This window comes from Myotis nattereri, assembly GCF_964212035.1.
Source record: "Myotis nattereri genome assembly, chromosome: 6".
Taxonomy (NCBI): Eukaryota; Metazoa; Chordata; class Mammalia; order Chiroptera; family Vespertilionidae; genus Myotis; species Myotis nattereri.
Window position 1 is genome coordinate 40759851 of NC_138081.1, and position 15968 is coordinate 40775818.

General features: G+C 38.0%; 1 protein-coding gene across 2 annotated transcripts in view; it reads right to left on the reverse strand.

The window, feature by feature from the left end:
- LCA5 (lebercilin LCA5) overlaps positions 1-15968 on the reverse strand; it is a gene marked incomplete at its 3' end in the record, with an annotated part of 89155 nt that overhangs the window by 20478 nt on the left and 52709 nt on the right. The window contains exon 3 of one of the 2 annotated variants that reach the window (XM_081095076.1): positions 1503-1886. In XM_081095076.1, the coding sequence (XP_080951202.1) occupies positions 1503-1698 (196 nt within the window). In that variant the 5' untranslated portion in view covers positions 1699-1886. Of the gene's footprint in view, positions 1-1502; positions 3067-15968 lie in introns of those variants that run through there. The other variant, XM_081095075.1, reaches the window with a different exon arrangement.

Below are 15968 nucleotides of genomic sequence, written 5' to 3' on the forward strand. Positions count from 1 at the left end.
TAATTAAACTACCACAGATTTTAATTCAGAAGACAATGCAAAGCAGAAAACTGCAAGTCAGAGGGAAGGCAATAATTGAATTTCTTATAGGTTATGTTAGAACTTTTTCACAGCTTTTTCTCAATTATCTTCTCAAATAAGGCTTAAGATGTTCCGACTCCTTAATTGGGTGGCCTCCAAAACACTCTGGGGGAGGACTGAACAATCCAAATATTCCTACCAGTAATTCCTTAGGTATATAAGTTATTTTTTGGGAATAAATACACATTTCTCAAGGTTCAACCCTAAGGTCTGTTTTTTCTTAATTATGTAGAGCAAAAGTTTAATATCAGATAATGATCTCAACCACAAAATCAAAACAAGGAGGCACACACAGACGGCTAAAGGAAGAGACCAAAATCCTGAAGAAGGAAAAAAAAAACAAGGGAAGGAGGGAGGAAGGGAAAGAACGTAGGATGGGTGAGCACCCAATTATTAAAAGTATGAACATCCCTGAGAAGCTCAATCTGGGGTCCATGAAAGGGTTGTTTTTGAAAGAAACATGTGTTCTTATTGCTTTTAAAAAGCAAATATTATTTTTTCAAAGTAAAAATTTATATAGGTAATTTTAATTATACCCCTGCCTAAATCTTTTCAATGGCTATTCTCCTACAGAATCAATATATTGCATAGGATTCAAGGTGTTTCATGACCTGGCTACTGTTTTCCTTTTCAGATTCCAATGTCATCACTCCTTGCCTTGCAATCTCAATTCTCACCATTCTAAGCTACTGCTGTTACTTACATCTGTGCTGCATTTATTAGCACAGACTATAACCACCTCACTTAGCTCATTTCTTATGGCGTACTTGTAGTCCTTACACATTTTAAGTATACATTGGGGTTTTCTTGACCAGGGATTTATTAAAATGAAGAGTTTTTATAATATTATCTAGTCAAATGTGTATTAATGCTAGTTCCAGACTAGTAACACTTTAATAAGAAAACTTATTTATAATTATTAATCTTGTTTCCATTATAACATAGTTTAATAGAAAACTGCATGGTGATCTCAAGTCTGAACTTTTGCAATAGCACGATATTACCCAGGGGAAGTACTTTTACTCAAATCTAAAATGCCTCTTAACCACTTTATATCGATGCTTTTCAAAACTTCTTAAAACTGAAGACAAAAGTACAAACATTTTGATTTTCTTTTGCCTTAAAGTACCTCTAAAACTCCAAAATAAGCATTTATTTAGGAAGAAAACAAAATGAAGAGCCTTAATTATGGTTCTTTCTTCTGTATATATTATGACTTTGAATATAACAAAAGCTAATACAGTGCCATAAGCAACATTTATATAAATTTACAAAAATATAATCTATTCAAACTGTAAACAGCCAATTTCCATGCATATATTAATAAACATATTAATAGAAGAGTTTTATTCATGTAAGCTTTCTTTAAGTCCTTAAAATGAGTTTTCTAAGTCTACTGGACTCTCTTACAAAATGCTTACCTTGGTGATGGACTTCACTATCTGAAAACTGTCTTTTAGAATTTTTTTTCTTACTACTATGTAAGGAGGGATTGACCAGCGATGACCGGCCAGAAGACTGTGGTGTAGTTTCAAAATCAGATGAACAATAATAGTAATGGTGTTTGTCTGCCTTATTTTCTTGGTTAGTGTCTGGACTTCTTTCTCTTTCCCCCATGATTTTGAAAAAAGTCTCTATTCACATAATTTCACAGATTCCTTTGTCCAGAAAAATCCATGACAAGCCTGAAGAGAAATTTTTGGTCTTTAGATCCTGGTGAAAATATTCACGTCTGTGCAATCTGCTTTCTCTATGTATCTGTAGTCCACAATTCACATTAGCAACCAGAAGAAACACTTTTTCCCCTACAATTAAGGAAGGGGGAGGAAAACTCATTATATTTTGTGAAATACATTTTTATAGTTAATTACCATGATAGATACTAAAAGCAAAATAATATACTACTTACAGTTTTCAAGAGGCTATAATATAATCATCTATATTTTCACACATAGATATTTACAGTATATGAAGACAAACTGTCATACTCATGATAGAGAACATGTAAAATGCCTGACATATAATTGCTTCTGGATAAATATTAATTGTATTTGACTCCCCTGAATATTAAGATTTGTACTAAATGCAAATGATTTTTATGAGGTGAATAATGATCAAATAACCAGTTGTTTTCTTTGGAGGGGTAGTAAAGAACAAGCCTACTAATAAGAACCAGGAAAAATATCCAAAATTGACTACATAAAAATGTAAAACTGAAGTATGTAAATGTTAATCAAATTAAAACACTTGAAAAACATTTGCAACATGACAGAAAAATGGTCACCATTATTAACACATAAGAAAATACTCATACCACCTTATTAGAAAAATAGGAGCCCAAAAGTTAAATGGGCAAAAACATGTTAAGACCCATATCAGGCAATACAAATGATAGGCACATAAAAATATTCCACCTCAAATACCTTTTTAAACCTATCAAATTATCAAAGATTTTTCAAAACAACACTTCATGCTGCTATCAAAATCCACAGAATTTTTTGGAAAAATGTTGGCAAGATAAAACTTTAATTATGCTTACCAATAACCCTAAAAATAGGGGAAAAGTTATGTGAAATGTTTAATGAAATACATTAAAAAAGGGGTGGGGGAGCCCCTGGCAGGGCTTTTCAGTTGGTTGGAGCATTTCACGTGTGTACCAAAAGGTTGAGGGTTTGATGTTTCTCTCTCTCCCCATTCTTCTTTCAAATCAATAAAAATATATACTTGGGTTGGGATTTAAAAAAAAAAAAAAGGAAGCAACTTAAATGTCTAACCACTGTACTATAATTAAGAACAATATTGTACACACATGTCAGAATGGCTATCATCAATGAATCAACAAACAACAGTACTCGTGAAGATGTGGAGATGCGGTCACTCTTGTGCACTGTTGGTGGGAATGCAGATTGGTGTAGCCACTGGGGAGTTAACTCAAAAAAATTAAAATGGAACTACCTTATGATCCAGTGATTCCACTTTTGGGAATTAAGCCAGAGAAACCCAAAACACTCATTCCAAAGAACATGTGTACCCCTAAGTTCACTGCAGTGTATTTAAAATAGCTAAGATCTAGAAGCAGCCCAGTAGATCCATCAGTAGATGAGTGAATAAAAAAGCAGTGGTACATTTACACAATGGAATACTACCCTGCCATAAAAAGGAAGAAAATTTTATCCTTGGTGACAGCATGGATGGACCTGGAGAATATTATGCTAAGTGAAATAAGCCAGTCAGAAAAAGACAAGTATCATACCGTTTCACTCATTGTGGAATTTAATGAACAAACTTAACTACCAAGCAAAACAAACAGACTTACATAGATAGAGACCAGGCAGACAGCTCTGAGTGGGGTCGAAGGGGGTAGTGAGATTGGGGGGGGGGGGAGAGAGAACTCATGGACATGGACAACAGTGTAGTGATGGTGCAGGGTGGAGGAAGAGGGGTGGGTAGAGGTAGAAGAGTGCACAGAGTGGCTAAATGGTGATGAGAAATAAAATTTTAAAAAGAACAATATTGTAAAAATCAATACAGCATAATATCATTCAGCTGTTAGAAATGTTTACAAAAAGTTTGTGTTAACAAGCAAATGTTTATACTATTATGGCAAAGAAAAACTTAAACAGGTATATACAATAGGATCTCAACATACTCACTGAATAAATAGTATTCGATCTGAACTCAGGAACTGAAAAATATTTTCAAAACAAAGGGTACACATATACACCAAAATATTGTCTGTCTGGGCAACATAAATTTTAGATGATTTCACCTCTCTCAATATATTTTTATTTTTTAATAAAATGAAATTAGATTTTTTATAATTAGTATATTCTATATAATAAAGATGTAATATGCAAATGGTCATTACATAATGACCGACCACGTAATGACCGGATCATGGATCAGCAGAAGGGTGGGGCAGCGAGCTACAAGCAGGCAGTGGAGAGCTAGAGGAGGGGGAAGGGCAGCAAGCTATGAGGGAGGGAGGAATGGGGAGGGAGGGTGGTGGGGAGCTACAGGAGGGTGGCAGCAAGCTACTGGCACGGATTCATGTGCAGGGCTACTAGTTTTTTAATAATTAGAAGAAACAAAAATCCCACTGAGGAAATTAGTGTTAAAAATATAGTGGTTCTAATAATATGTGAAAAAAAGACATACATTAGACAGCACTACAACTATTCATTGCAGCACTACTGCAGTGCTTAAGGACTAAAACAATCAAAATGACCATAAATAAGGAATTGGCTACATATATTTAACAATCCACAAAAAGTACAGTATTATGAAGCTACTTAAGGAATGAGGATTATCTTTGTATATTGTCTGCAATCTGGAGTGATCTTCAGGACATACTAAGAAAAAGAATATGGAGAAAAGCATGTAAAATATATTACCATTTACCAATATATATAGATTATTATGACCACCTGATGTTTGTAGGCAAATTAGCTATAATTTCACGGTGAAGTTGCTAGAGGGCCAGACCATTATAAATAGGGAAGCAGGTTGTTTACCACAACAGTAGAAGTGATTTTTTTCTGGAGATATGGGTAAATAATGCGATTTAACAGCCTTTGAACATGGGATATATATTATGATAAGTGGCCAGATTATTATGACCACCCCATCTGTACTTCGTTGGGCCACTTTTTGCCTTCAATACTGCGGCGATTCTTCTTGGCATTGACTCCACGAGATGTTGAAAGGTGATGCGAGGAATCTGACACCATGCCTGATGAATAGCACTGCCCAGTTCTGTGAGATTTGGTGGTTGTGGAACCAGCTGCCTGAGGGCTCTTTTAACTTCGTCCCACAAATGCTCCATTGGATTGAGATCTGGCGATTGTGGGGGCCACCTAAGCAAGGTAAGTCTCCCTCATGTTTCTGAAACCACTCCTGCACAATACGAGCACCGTGGCATGGCGAATTGTCTTATTGGAAGAAGCCATCTCCATTGGGATACGCCATCAACATGATAGGATGAAGTTGAACAGCGACAATACTTAGGTATGTTGTGTTGTTCAGACGTTGTTCCACACGAATTAAAGGGCCCAAATCATGCCAGGAAAACATGCCCCAAACCATAACACTGCCCCACCAGCTTGAAGGGTTGTACTCATGCATGTGGGGTGCATGCTTTCATGCTGTTTCCACCAGATTCTCACTCTTCCATCTGCATGATGCAACTGGAAATGTGATTCATTGGACCGCATGACTCTTTTCCAATGCTCGACTGTCCTATCCTGTGTTCCTACGATTGGAGACGTTTTATCTTGGTAACTGCAGACAGCAAAGGTGTTCAAATAGGCCTTCAGCTTCTATATCCCATACGATGTACAGCTAATTTGCCCTCAAAAGGCAGGTGGTCATAATAATCTGGCCACTCATAATAATAAGTATCCCATGTTCAAAGGCTGTTAAATCACATTGTTTACCCATATCTTCAGGAAAAAAAATAACTTCTACTGTCGTGGTAAACAACCTGCTTCCCTATTTATAATGGTTAGTCCTCTAGCAACTTCAGCAGGAAATTATAGCTAATTTGCCTACAAACATCAGGTGGTCATAATAATCTGGCCTCTCAGTGTACATACCCAAATAAATGTACATAGTCTATTTCAACCTGGAACAAAACAAAAAATAGAAATGGGTAGTCTGGTTAGTGTAGAAAGAACATTGCTTTTGGGTTGGGAGTTGTGTTGGAGTTTGCCATTTACTAATTACAACTTCAGTCAAATAACTTAACTTTTCTTAAGTTTCCTTAAATGTGAAATGAGACCAATCATATTTTGCAAGGTCATCATACGGATTAAAGGAGTTGATTTTTGAGAGAAGAGAGGTAAAATAATGAGGTGTGTAAGCAGAGAGAGCATACCTATTAAGCATTTTTTTTTCATTTCTGTATTGACACCCCAAGCTTTTTAAACAACAGAAGCTAGCTGGTCAGTATGGGATTTTAAAAACTAAACATGTTATTTCACCCTAGAAGCTGCCACCTTTGAAACGGCTTCTGTCTTTACAGGCCCCGCAGAGGTTAGTCTTCCATAGAAGGCATTAGGCTGCTTTGGTGGACAAGCAGCCTGTGGGAGAAGCAGTTCGTACACATAGTTTTGCTTCACAGGCTGTTTCCATGGAGGAGCAAAAGCTAGAAGTGTGGTCTGAGGCAGGCCAGGAGAATTCAGGACAAGGCTTCCCTGCCAGCGGAGCCAGCGAGAGCCCTGCGCAGCATGGCCATTGGCGGCTGCCTTTCTTCTCTCGCTAAGTGAGCTGAATATCAAATTTCCAGATTCCTGAACCAGTTGCTGTCGATCCTGGTTAGGTCCACTTTCAACACAATTTGTAACAGGGCATCATAGATTTCAGGTGTTTTTTTTTACCTTCGATAAAAAAAAATCTGATTCAGCCTACATAGACCATCATGGAGACTGAAAAAACTGGGTATCTGTAGAAACAAAGGTTTATTAAAGTCCTTGTTCTTCCATAAGAACTTGCCCCAATTTTAAATTTAGCTTCATAGCCCTAACTGGTTTGGCTCAGTGAATAGAGCATGATTCCGGTCAAGGGCATGTACCTTGGTTGCGGGCACATCCCCAGTAGAGGGTGTGCAGGAGGCAGCTGATTGATGTTTCTCTCTCATCGATATTTCTAACTCTCTATTCCTCTCCCTTCCTCTCTGTAAAAAACACACACACACAAACAAAATATATATTTTAAATTTAGCTTCATTATTTCTTCTAGTATCAGTGATATCTGTACTATTTACTCTCCTAAGCACTTAAAGAGGCGCTTCTTCAAACGATCAGCACAAATCTGTAAGTTCTTACTATCTACAATATTCTTCAGTAGAGAAATAGAATCAATAGAACCAAAGAACACAGGCAGGGAAATCTGTTAACGCCATTGCCTCAAACATCGTCACCAGGGGCCAGATCCATGAAGCCCATAAGTCTTAAGTCTCGTTTTAGAATAACTACACACTCCTTGGTCCTAGGCAGAAAATAATTTCCCTCGACTATAACCACAGTTTTCCTCTTGAAGAACAGATTCAGCCTCCTTTAAATAGACAAATTTGCCTGTAATTTCAGGTAGCAGTTCCCAAAGTGCCCCCCCACCCGGCCAGAGTCCCAGCAGTGTCCCCGGAGAATTTGTTACAAATGCCAATTCTCGGGCTTCCCTCAAGACCTCCTGAATCAGAACTTCGGGTCGGAGCCTATTTCATAAAGGCCTCCAGATTCTGACGCAACTCAAGTTTGAGAACCGCTGCTCTAAGACAGCACAGGTAGGTGGTGTAAGAGGAGCATTCTGTTACAGACAGAAGTGGCTACCTGTGGGGTTCTGCTGATTCAAATCTAGCTTGTGCTCACAGTGTGCAGGTGTCATGTATGGACTCCCTCGCACTGCACACTGCCGGGACTAGAAAACACACACGCTGTCTTTTCTCATGGCTACACCCAGTTATAGTCGGTAACTCAGTTTCCTGTTAATATGTCAGATTTGAACTTGCCAGGAACAACCAGGACCAAAAGAATTGGATAGGTCATGTGGCATTCCTCCATCACAGCCTGTACTCCCCAACCTTTAAAACATTGCCCTGCAACATTTCTTGAAGAAAAACTAATCAATGTAGTTTAAATTTGATTTTTTTTGTGTGAGCTGCATTTTCTTAGAGTAGTAAGCTTCTTAAATTGAAGTTAAGTTTTCCCTTTGCAAATTCAGACTCTTACCCTTCCCTTTTTGTTTTTGTTGTTACAAATTATACCTATCTGTGTTATGAGTTCATTTTTAAATTGCAGTAGCACACAAGGCCTGGTGCACAAAATTCATGCAGTGGGGGGGGGGGGTGTCCCTCAGCCCAGCCTGCACCCACTCTAATCTGGGACCCTTCGGGGGATGTCCAACTGTTGGTTTAGGCCTGATCCTAGGGACCAGGCCTAAACCGGCAGTCGGACATTCCTCTCACAATCCGGGACTGACTCCCAACCACTTGCCTGTGTGCCTGCATGATTGCCCCTAACCACTCTGCCTGCCAGCCTGATCACCCGTAACCACACCCCTGCCAGCCTGATTGACGCCTAACTGCCCTGCCGGCCTGGTCACACCCAACTGCCCTCCCCTGCAGGCCCAGTCCCCCCCAACTGCTCTCCCCTACAGGCCTGGTTGCCCCCAATTACCCTCCCCTGCAGGCCTGGTTCCCCCCCAACTGCCCTCCCCTGTAGGCCTGGTCTCCCTAAACTGCCCTCCCCTGCTGGACATCTTGTGGTGGACATCTCTGACCACATGGGGGCAGCCATCTTGTGCAAGGGCATGATGGTCAATTTGCATAATACCGTTTTGTTATATAGGATATAACTTCTTATATATTATTTTTTTAAAGAATCAAATTAATTTACTCTTACATTCATCTATTTGCTAATTAAACAGTTTTTTTTTATTAAGGTATTACATATGTGTCTTCATCCCCCCAATGCCCCCCACCCCTACTCATGCCCTCACCGCCGTGGTGTCTGTGTCCATTGGTTAGGCTTATATGCATGCATACAAGTCCTTTGGTTGATCTCTCCCCCATACCCCCATCCTCCCCTACTTTCCCTCTGAGGTTTGATGGTCTGATTGATGCTTCTCTGTCTCTGGATCTGTTTTTGTTCATCAGTTTATGTTGTTCATTATATTTCACAAATGAGTGAGATCATGTGATATTTATCTTTCTCTGACTGACTTATTTCACTTAGCATAATGCTCTCCAGTGCCATCCATGCTTTGCAAATGGTAAGAATTTTTTCTTTTTTACAGCAGTGTAGTATTCCATCGTGTAGATGTACCACTGTTTTTTAATCCATTCATCTGCTGATGGGCACTTAGGCTGTTTCCAAATCTTAGCTATGGTGAATTGTGCTGCTATGAACATAGGAGTGCATATATCCTTTCTGATTGGTATTTCTAGTTTCTTGAGATAGATTCCTAGAAGTGGGATCACTGGGTCAAATGGGAGTTCCATTTTTAACTTTTTGAGGACACTCCATACTGTTCTCCACAGTGGCTGCACCAGTCTGCATTCCCACCAGCAGTGCACAAGAGTTCCTTTTTCTCTGCATCCTTGCCAGCATTTGTCATTTGTATTTTTAACAACACAAGAATAAAATAAACACCTAATTTTAAAAAGGGAGGGGTCTCTAGAGCAGGGCTGTCCAACAGAACTCTCAGCAAGAATGGAAATGTTCTGTAATCTATGCTGTCTAATATAGCAGCTGGCCACAAGTAACTATTGAACACGTAAAATGTGGCAAGTGCGACTGAGGAACTAATTTTTAATTTAGTTAAATCTCAATTAATTAAAAACTAAAAAGCCACATTTACTGCTGGTTAGCTGATTAAACAAACAGCTTTAGGAGGAGAAAGAGGAATTTAGGGATAGGAGCTAGATTTCATTGTCTATAACTTTGATAGACTTAAACGTGGAAATTATAATTTTCAGAAATTAGATTTTTAACATAGGCAGAAACAAATATAAAATAATAAAATAATAAGGGATTTTAAAAACTCTGTAGTCCAAATTTGAATTAGAAGTATAAGTATGGATTATGATGGATTTTATATTAAGAAAAACTATCTCCTAGCTCTGTCCATTGACAAAATCCTAAAATAAGGAACAAACGAATTGCAAAGAACATTCCTAGCACCCAGATGTAGTGTTTAAATACTATTTCCCTTTAAAAGAAACAAATGATCCTAGTAAAATATCTTATTCCACATCTGAGGGAAGAAACATATAAGATGAATCTACAAATCTAAAAATGTGGTTATACTAGAAAGCAAGGAAACTATCAGACACTAGATGGAGTGACTAAAGGGCTCAAGAGCCAACTTGAAGAAGCTCATAATAGGAAAAGACGAAACAGTTTCACCATCAATAAGAATTATATCAGCAAAGAATTAAAATATATCATATATTTAAATCCATGAGGTCATAGAATACTTAAAAAAAACTAATTAGCCTTGGAAGATGCTAGGGAACCAACTTATTCACCTGACAATTGATACAATAAAGAGAAAAAAAAAATCAAACATATATGTTGCCTATTTTGTTACAAATTGTATCTCAAAATAGGAATAGCTTGAATGGGAAGTATTTCTTTACAGAATTATTCTAACAAATGAAAAAAATACTAGAATGACAAAATTAAAATATTGTCATTTTTGCACCCACTAATGAAATAATGATCACTAATGGCTGCTAACACCACAGAATAGAAATAATAGACACTGTGTGCCTCCAGGTAGAACATAATGAGACCTCTGAAGTAATCTGCTTCCCTACAAGGAAAAACTAAATCTGATTCTGATAAAATTTCTAAATGTAAATGACATTTTACAAAAAATACAAGGTAACAAAATCCAGACTGTGGCAAATTCTATTAGGAAAAACCAGTTTCTTTAATGCGAGCAGAAAAAGAAGAGACAGCAGGTTATCTACATATTAAGAAACGGAACAGGCACTTATAACCTATGAACCTTACTTCAATATAGAGTTAAACACGGGAATTTTAATTTTCAGAAACAAATTATACGCAAACAAGCTATAAAGAAAATAAAGTTATAAGATAATAGAGAAAATTTAAGCAATGAATGGACATTTAATGATGTTAAGGAACTACCATTGCTTTAGGTGAGATAATGATATTATGCTTAATTTTTAGAAGAATCCCTATCTGCCCTAGCTGGTTTAGCTCAGTGGCTAGTGTGTCGGCCTGTGGACTGAAGGGTCCTGGGTTTGATTCTATTCAAGTGCATGTACCTCGGTTGCAGGCTCAATCCCTGGGGCCTGTGGAGGAGGCAACCACACATCGATATTTCTCTCTTTGTCTCTCCCCCTCTCTTCCACTCTCTCTAAAAATCAATGGAAAAATATCCTCAGTGAGGATTAACAAAAAAAAAGAATCTTTTTCTTTTAGAGAATTTATATTGAGATATTTACAGATAAAATTATATAATGTCTGAGGTTTGTTTCAAAATAACCTAGGGGGAAGTAGGTAAAGGTAGGGTTGAAATAAGATTGGCTATCCTATCTAATAAAGAGGCAATATGCAAAATAATCCTCACACCATCACAAGATGGCTGTGCCCACAGCGGAGGCGGACTCCTGTAATGAGCTGTAATGAGCAATCAGCAGGGACCTGAGGCTGCATGGCGCTGTGGAGGGGGACCTTGAGGCTGCGCCCTGTGTCTGGCAGGGCTTGATGGGGTACCTCAGGCCACGCACCCCCCACCCCAGTGCCGGGCTGGGGGTACCTCAGGCTGCACCCCTCACTCTGGTGCTGGGCTGGTGGGGGACCTGAGGCTGCGCCCCCTGCCACGGCACCGGGCCGGGGGACCTTAGTTTGTGCCCCCCACCTGGCATGCACCGGGGGACCTGAGGCTGTGTCCCCTGCCTGGCGCCAGGCTGGGGGACCTGAGGCTGCACCCCCCCACACACACACACCCGGTGGGGCTTGACAGGCATGGGGCCGGCCAGGTCTGGATCTCGCCCAATGGGGGTGGGGCCAGCCAGGTCTGGGTCTTGTGGGATTTCAAGGCGCGTGTGGGCGGGGACTTGACTCTGGGTCCCACGGTGTGCCCCAGACTCTGACAGGTGGAAGATTTTCATATACATTTTACTAATTTTCTTTCATCTCTGACATTTCTATTATAGAGAAAGGGCAAATAGCAATATTACAATATTTCCTCTAATTCCCTGGTAATGTGCATGAATTTTGTGCACTGGGCCACTAGTGAGTTAATAGATATGTAAACTAGGTGACAGAGACACATGGCTTCACTACTGTAACATATCTACTTCTGTATGTTTGAAATATTTCCTAGTAAAAAATATTTTTTGAAAGTAAGCAAACAAATTTAGATTTTACTTTGTAGTGTATTTAGTGTGTGGCAATCAATCTAATTATTTATTATAATTAGTTATTGGATATGAAATCAGCAATTCCATTAAACACTAATATTTTATTTTATTTTAAATATATTTTATTGATTTTCCACAGAGAGGAAGGGAGAGAGATAGAGAATCAGAAACATCGATGAGAGAGAAACATCGATCAGCCGCCTCCTGCACATCCCCCACCGGGTATGTGCCCGCAACCCAGGTACATGCCCTTGACCAGAATCGAACCTGGGACCTTTCAGTCCACAGGCCAATCGATGCTCTATCCACTGAGCCAAACCGGTTTCGGCTAAACACTAATATTTTAAAAATGTGTAAACTGGCCTGTAGTCATGAAAGAAAATATTTACACATTTAAAAATTGTCTAGGCCTGGGGTGAGGGGCAAGGGCAGGCTAGAAGAGGTCAATAGGAGAAAAAAGTGGATATATGTAATACTTTCAACAATAAAGATTTAATAAAAATAAAAATTGTCTAGAAAAAAAGGATGGACTAGATGCAGTGATGGCAAACCTATGACACATGTGTCAGAGGTGACAAGCGAACTCATTTTTTTAATTGATTTTTCTTTGTTAAATGGCATTTAAATATATAAAATAAATATCAAAAATGTAAATCTTTGTTTTACTACGGTTGCAAATATCAAAAAATTTTTATATGTGACACGGCACCAGAGTTAAGTTAGGGTTTTTCAAAATGCTGACACGCCAAGCTCAAAAGGTTCGCCATCACTGGATTAGAGCAATTAAATGACTTCACCACTTATCAACCGTGCAAATCTGGAGAAGTCACCTAACTTCTCTAAATTTGAAACTCAATTTTCTCATCTATAAAATAGGATTAATAATAACTTCTTTAGATAATTATTGTAATGATTCAATGGGATAATTCAATCACTACCATACAATAAGCACTCAGGAAATACCAACAATTATATTTACAATTCAAACACACGAGATGCTCAGTTAATTCTGATCTATGTTCCTTGTAAAAGTTGTTCAGTTTTAATTCCAATATAATTAAAAGTTGATTATATGGAATAGATGAGGATGATTTGATTTATATGGACATAGCAGAAGTAGCTCAATCATCTAGTTAGAGGTGCCACCTAACTTTTCATTGCAAAAGGTAAGAATCCACAAAACATTACCTGCCACTCATCTTATGCATCAGCACATTTCCCACCCCAAATATATGCATATAGTTTAAAAAAAAGAAAAGAAAGAAAATACTGCTCAGCCAGCGTGGCTCACTTGGTTGAGCATCTTCCTATGCACCAAGAGGTCTCAGGTCAGGGCACATGCCCAGGTTGCGGGCTTGATCCCCAGTAGGGGGCGTGCAGGAGGCAGAGGATGGATGTTTCAGTCTCTCCCTCTCCCTTCCTCTCTCTCTAAAAAAATCAATAGAAACATTTTTTTTTTTTTAAAGGAGATATCCACGGCCCCAATATCCAAGAGTCTTGATCCCTGGGGCAACTATTTTAATGGCTTCTACTTTTATGCTTACATATTTCTTGAATTAGCATTTTTTTAGACTATGGAAGATGAGGATTTGATTAAACCTCAGTTTAAAGGGTTACAATACAATTATATGTTGGTTATGCAGGATTTTCTCCTTGGAATTCTTTTTTTTTTTTTATTGCTTAAAGTATTACAAAGGGTATTACATATGTGTTGGAATTCTTATGTCCTTTTTTTTCCTAATTAAAAGGAAAAAGCATCCTTCTATCATCACTGACATCTACCAGTTTGTCATTCTATATACAACCTAAATTCCATTCCATTCTTCCCCTTACAGGTATTTTTTATGGAGACCTGTGACTTCCTATTTGAACTTAAACCAATTACTTTCTAGACCTGTTGCACCGCTGTCATTCTGGAATTACTTTTACTGTACTCATAAGTTAACCCGCCATTTCTAATAGCCTATGCCATCATCTTTATTAGTTTTCATTATAATTTTACCATTCAAGATCCTCAAATACCTTCTCCAGAAAGGGTGTATGAGTTAGGAGGTAAGTGTGCTAAGTCCTCGCATACCTGAGAATGTTTTTATTTTATCCTCATACTTGATAGTTTTCAGAGGTTCTGAGTTCTAAATCATTTTCTCTCAGAACTTTGGAGATTCTGTTCCACTCTTCTAAACCTTCAGAGGTGCTTGTGAGATGTGAGTCATTCTTTTAACCAACATTTTATTTTTTTTAGCTCTCACTATGTAACAGTAATGACAACAAAAAAAATGCCTGCCCTAAGGGTGTTTACACTGTAGTTATGCTCATCTCTTTCTCATTCCCTTACAGGTTATCTTTTTTTTTTTTCCCCCTCCCTAGGAGCTTTTAGGATTTTCCCTCCTATTATACTGAAATTTCACAATGATGTGCCTAGATGTGGGTCTTTTCACTGGCTGTGCTGCCCTTTGCTCCCCCTCTTCCTTTTGATATGGAAACATGTATCTTTAAGTAGCAGGAATGTTATGTTACCTTTTGATAAGTGACTCTCTTTACCCTTTTTGAAACATCTACTGGTTAAATTACAGACATATACTCTTTTTCTTTTTGTACTATTTTCAAAGAGATTTACTTAATTTATCTTCTAAACCACCCAAGTTTTTTTTTTTTTTAATTTGTGCAAACATCTTAATTTCCAAGAACTCTTTCTTGTTCTGATTTTTAAAAATAATTATTCTGTTCTTACTTTACAGAGGCAACATTATTTTCATTCCTCTGAAAAAACTAAATAGACATTTCGTTTGTTTTAAGGTTTCTTCTGATCCAGGAATTATCTGTTTCATCTGGTGATAATTTTCTGTTTGTCTCAGGTATTTTACTTATATACTGCTGGGTTTTTTTGTTTGTTTGTTTGTTTTTTCCTTTGGAGGCAAGCTTTGGTTGTCCATTGATACTTAAGAAAGAAGAAAAAAGAAGAATGAATGGAAACCATATACATGTGAGTTGGGGACTCCCTTTCAGCTAGAATGAGGAGGGATTATCTCCAGACACAAATGTCTGTGCGCGCGCGCGCGCGCGTGTGTGTGTGTGTGTGTGTGTGTGTGTGTGTGTGTGTGTGTTTGCGCGCCCCCGTTGTGCTTGTTTTTTATTTCCAGAAGAAATTACCTCTGCATTTCTGAGGGAAGGGTGTAGGGCAGGGAAAAATTATACTGACTGTCACATTGGGCTTGGGTAAAAAAGAAAGCAAAACTACTTCATATATAGTTTTTCAATTATTCTTCCTTCCCATTTTCAATCATCCTTTTCTTCTGACTTTAAATCCCAAGATTCTCTGAGATTCTGTTTGATATTCTGTTGGATACATTAGAATCTCTGTTTGCTGCAGTTTCCTCTTGAATATTTTAGGACAGAAGTTTCCTCTGTTCTCATCTGTTTCATCTATCATTACTCTTTGCCACTTTCAGAAATGTGTTGTAACTGCTCGTCTACTGAGAGTAAGCTATCATTCCTTCAATGCTATAGGTTTGTTCTTTCCCTCCCATTAATATTATTTTAACATTGTCTCCAAAGAGAGAGAAAACAAATGCATATGGTCAGATCTACGTCACTCATAGCAAACATGTAATTTTAAAGCCAATTATTTCTAACAATGATTCTCCCCCTTTTACAACTTGATAAAGCAATCACTTTTCCAAAGTCCATGAAACTACTATTCAATTCATGTACCCATTAGTTCAAGAAAAAATTACAGATGCCATTTTAGACAATAAGGAAATCAAGATGAGCAAAAATATACTATGAGTTCCTCTAGGGCAGAGTCTGGCTCTTCTATCAAAGAGAAGCAATGAAGAAAAACAGTCCCAATAAATTATGTATGTATCCTTTATATATTCTGAAAAATATTACATGCTAATTACACAAGAACACTTTCTTTTCATTTCTTAAAAAAATGTGTTTTTATTGATTTTTTAGAGAGGGAGAAGGAGAAATGGAAACATAAATGAGAGAG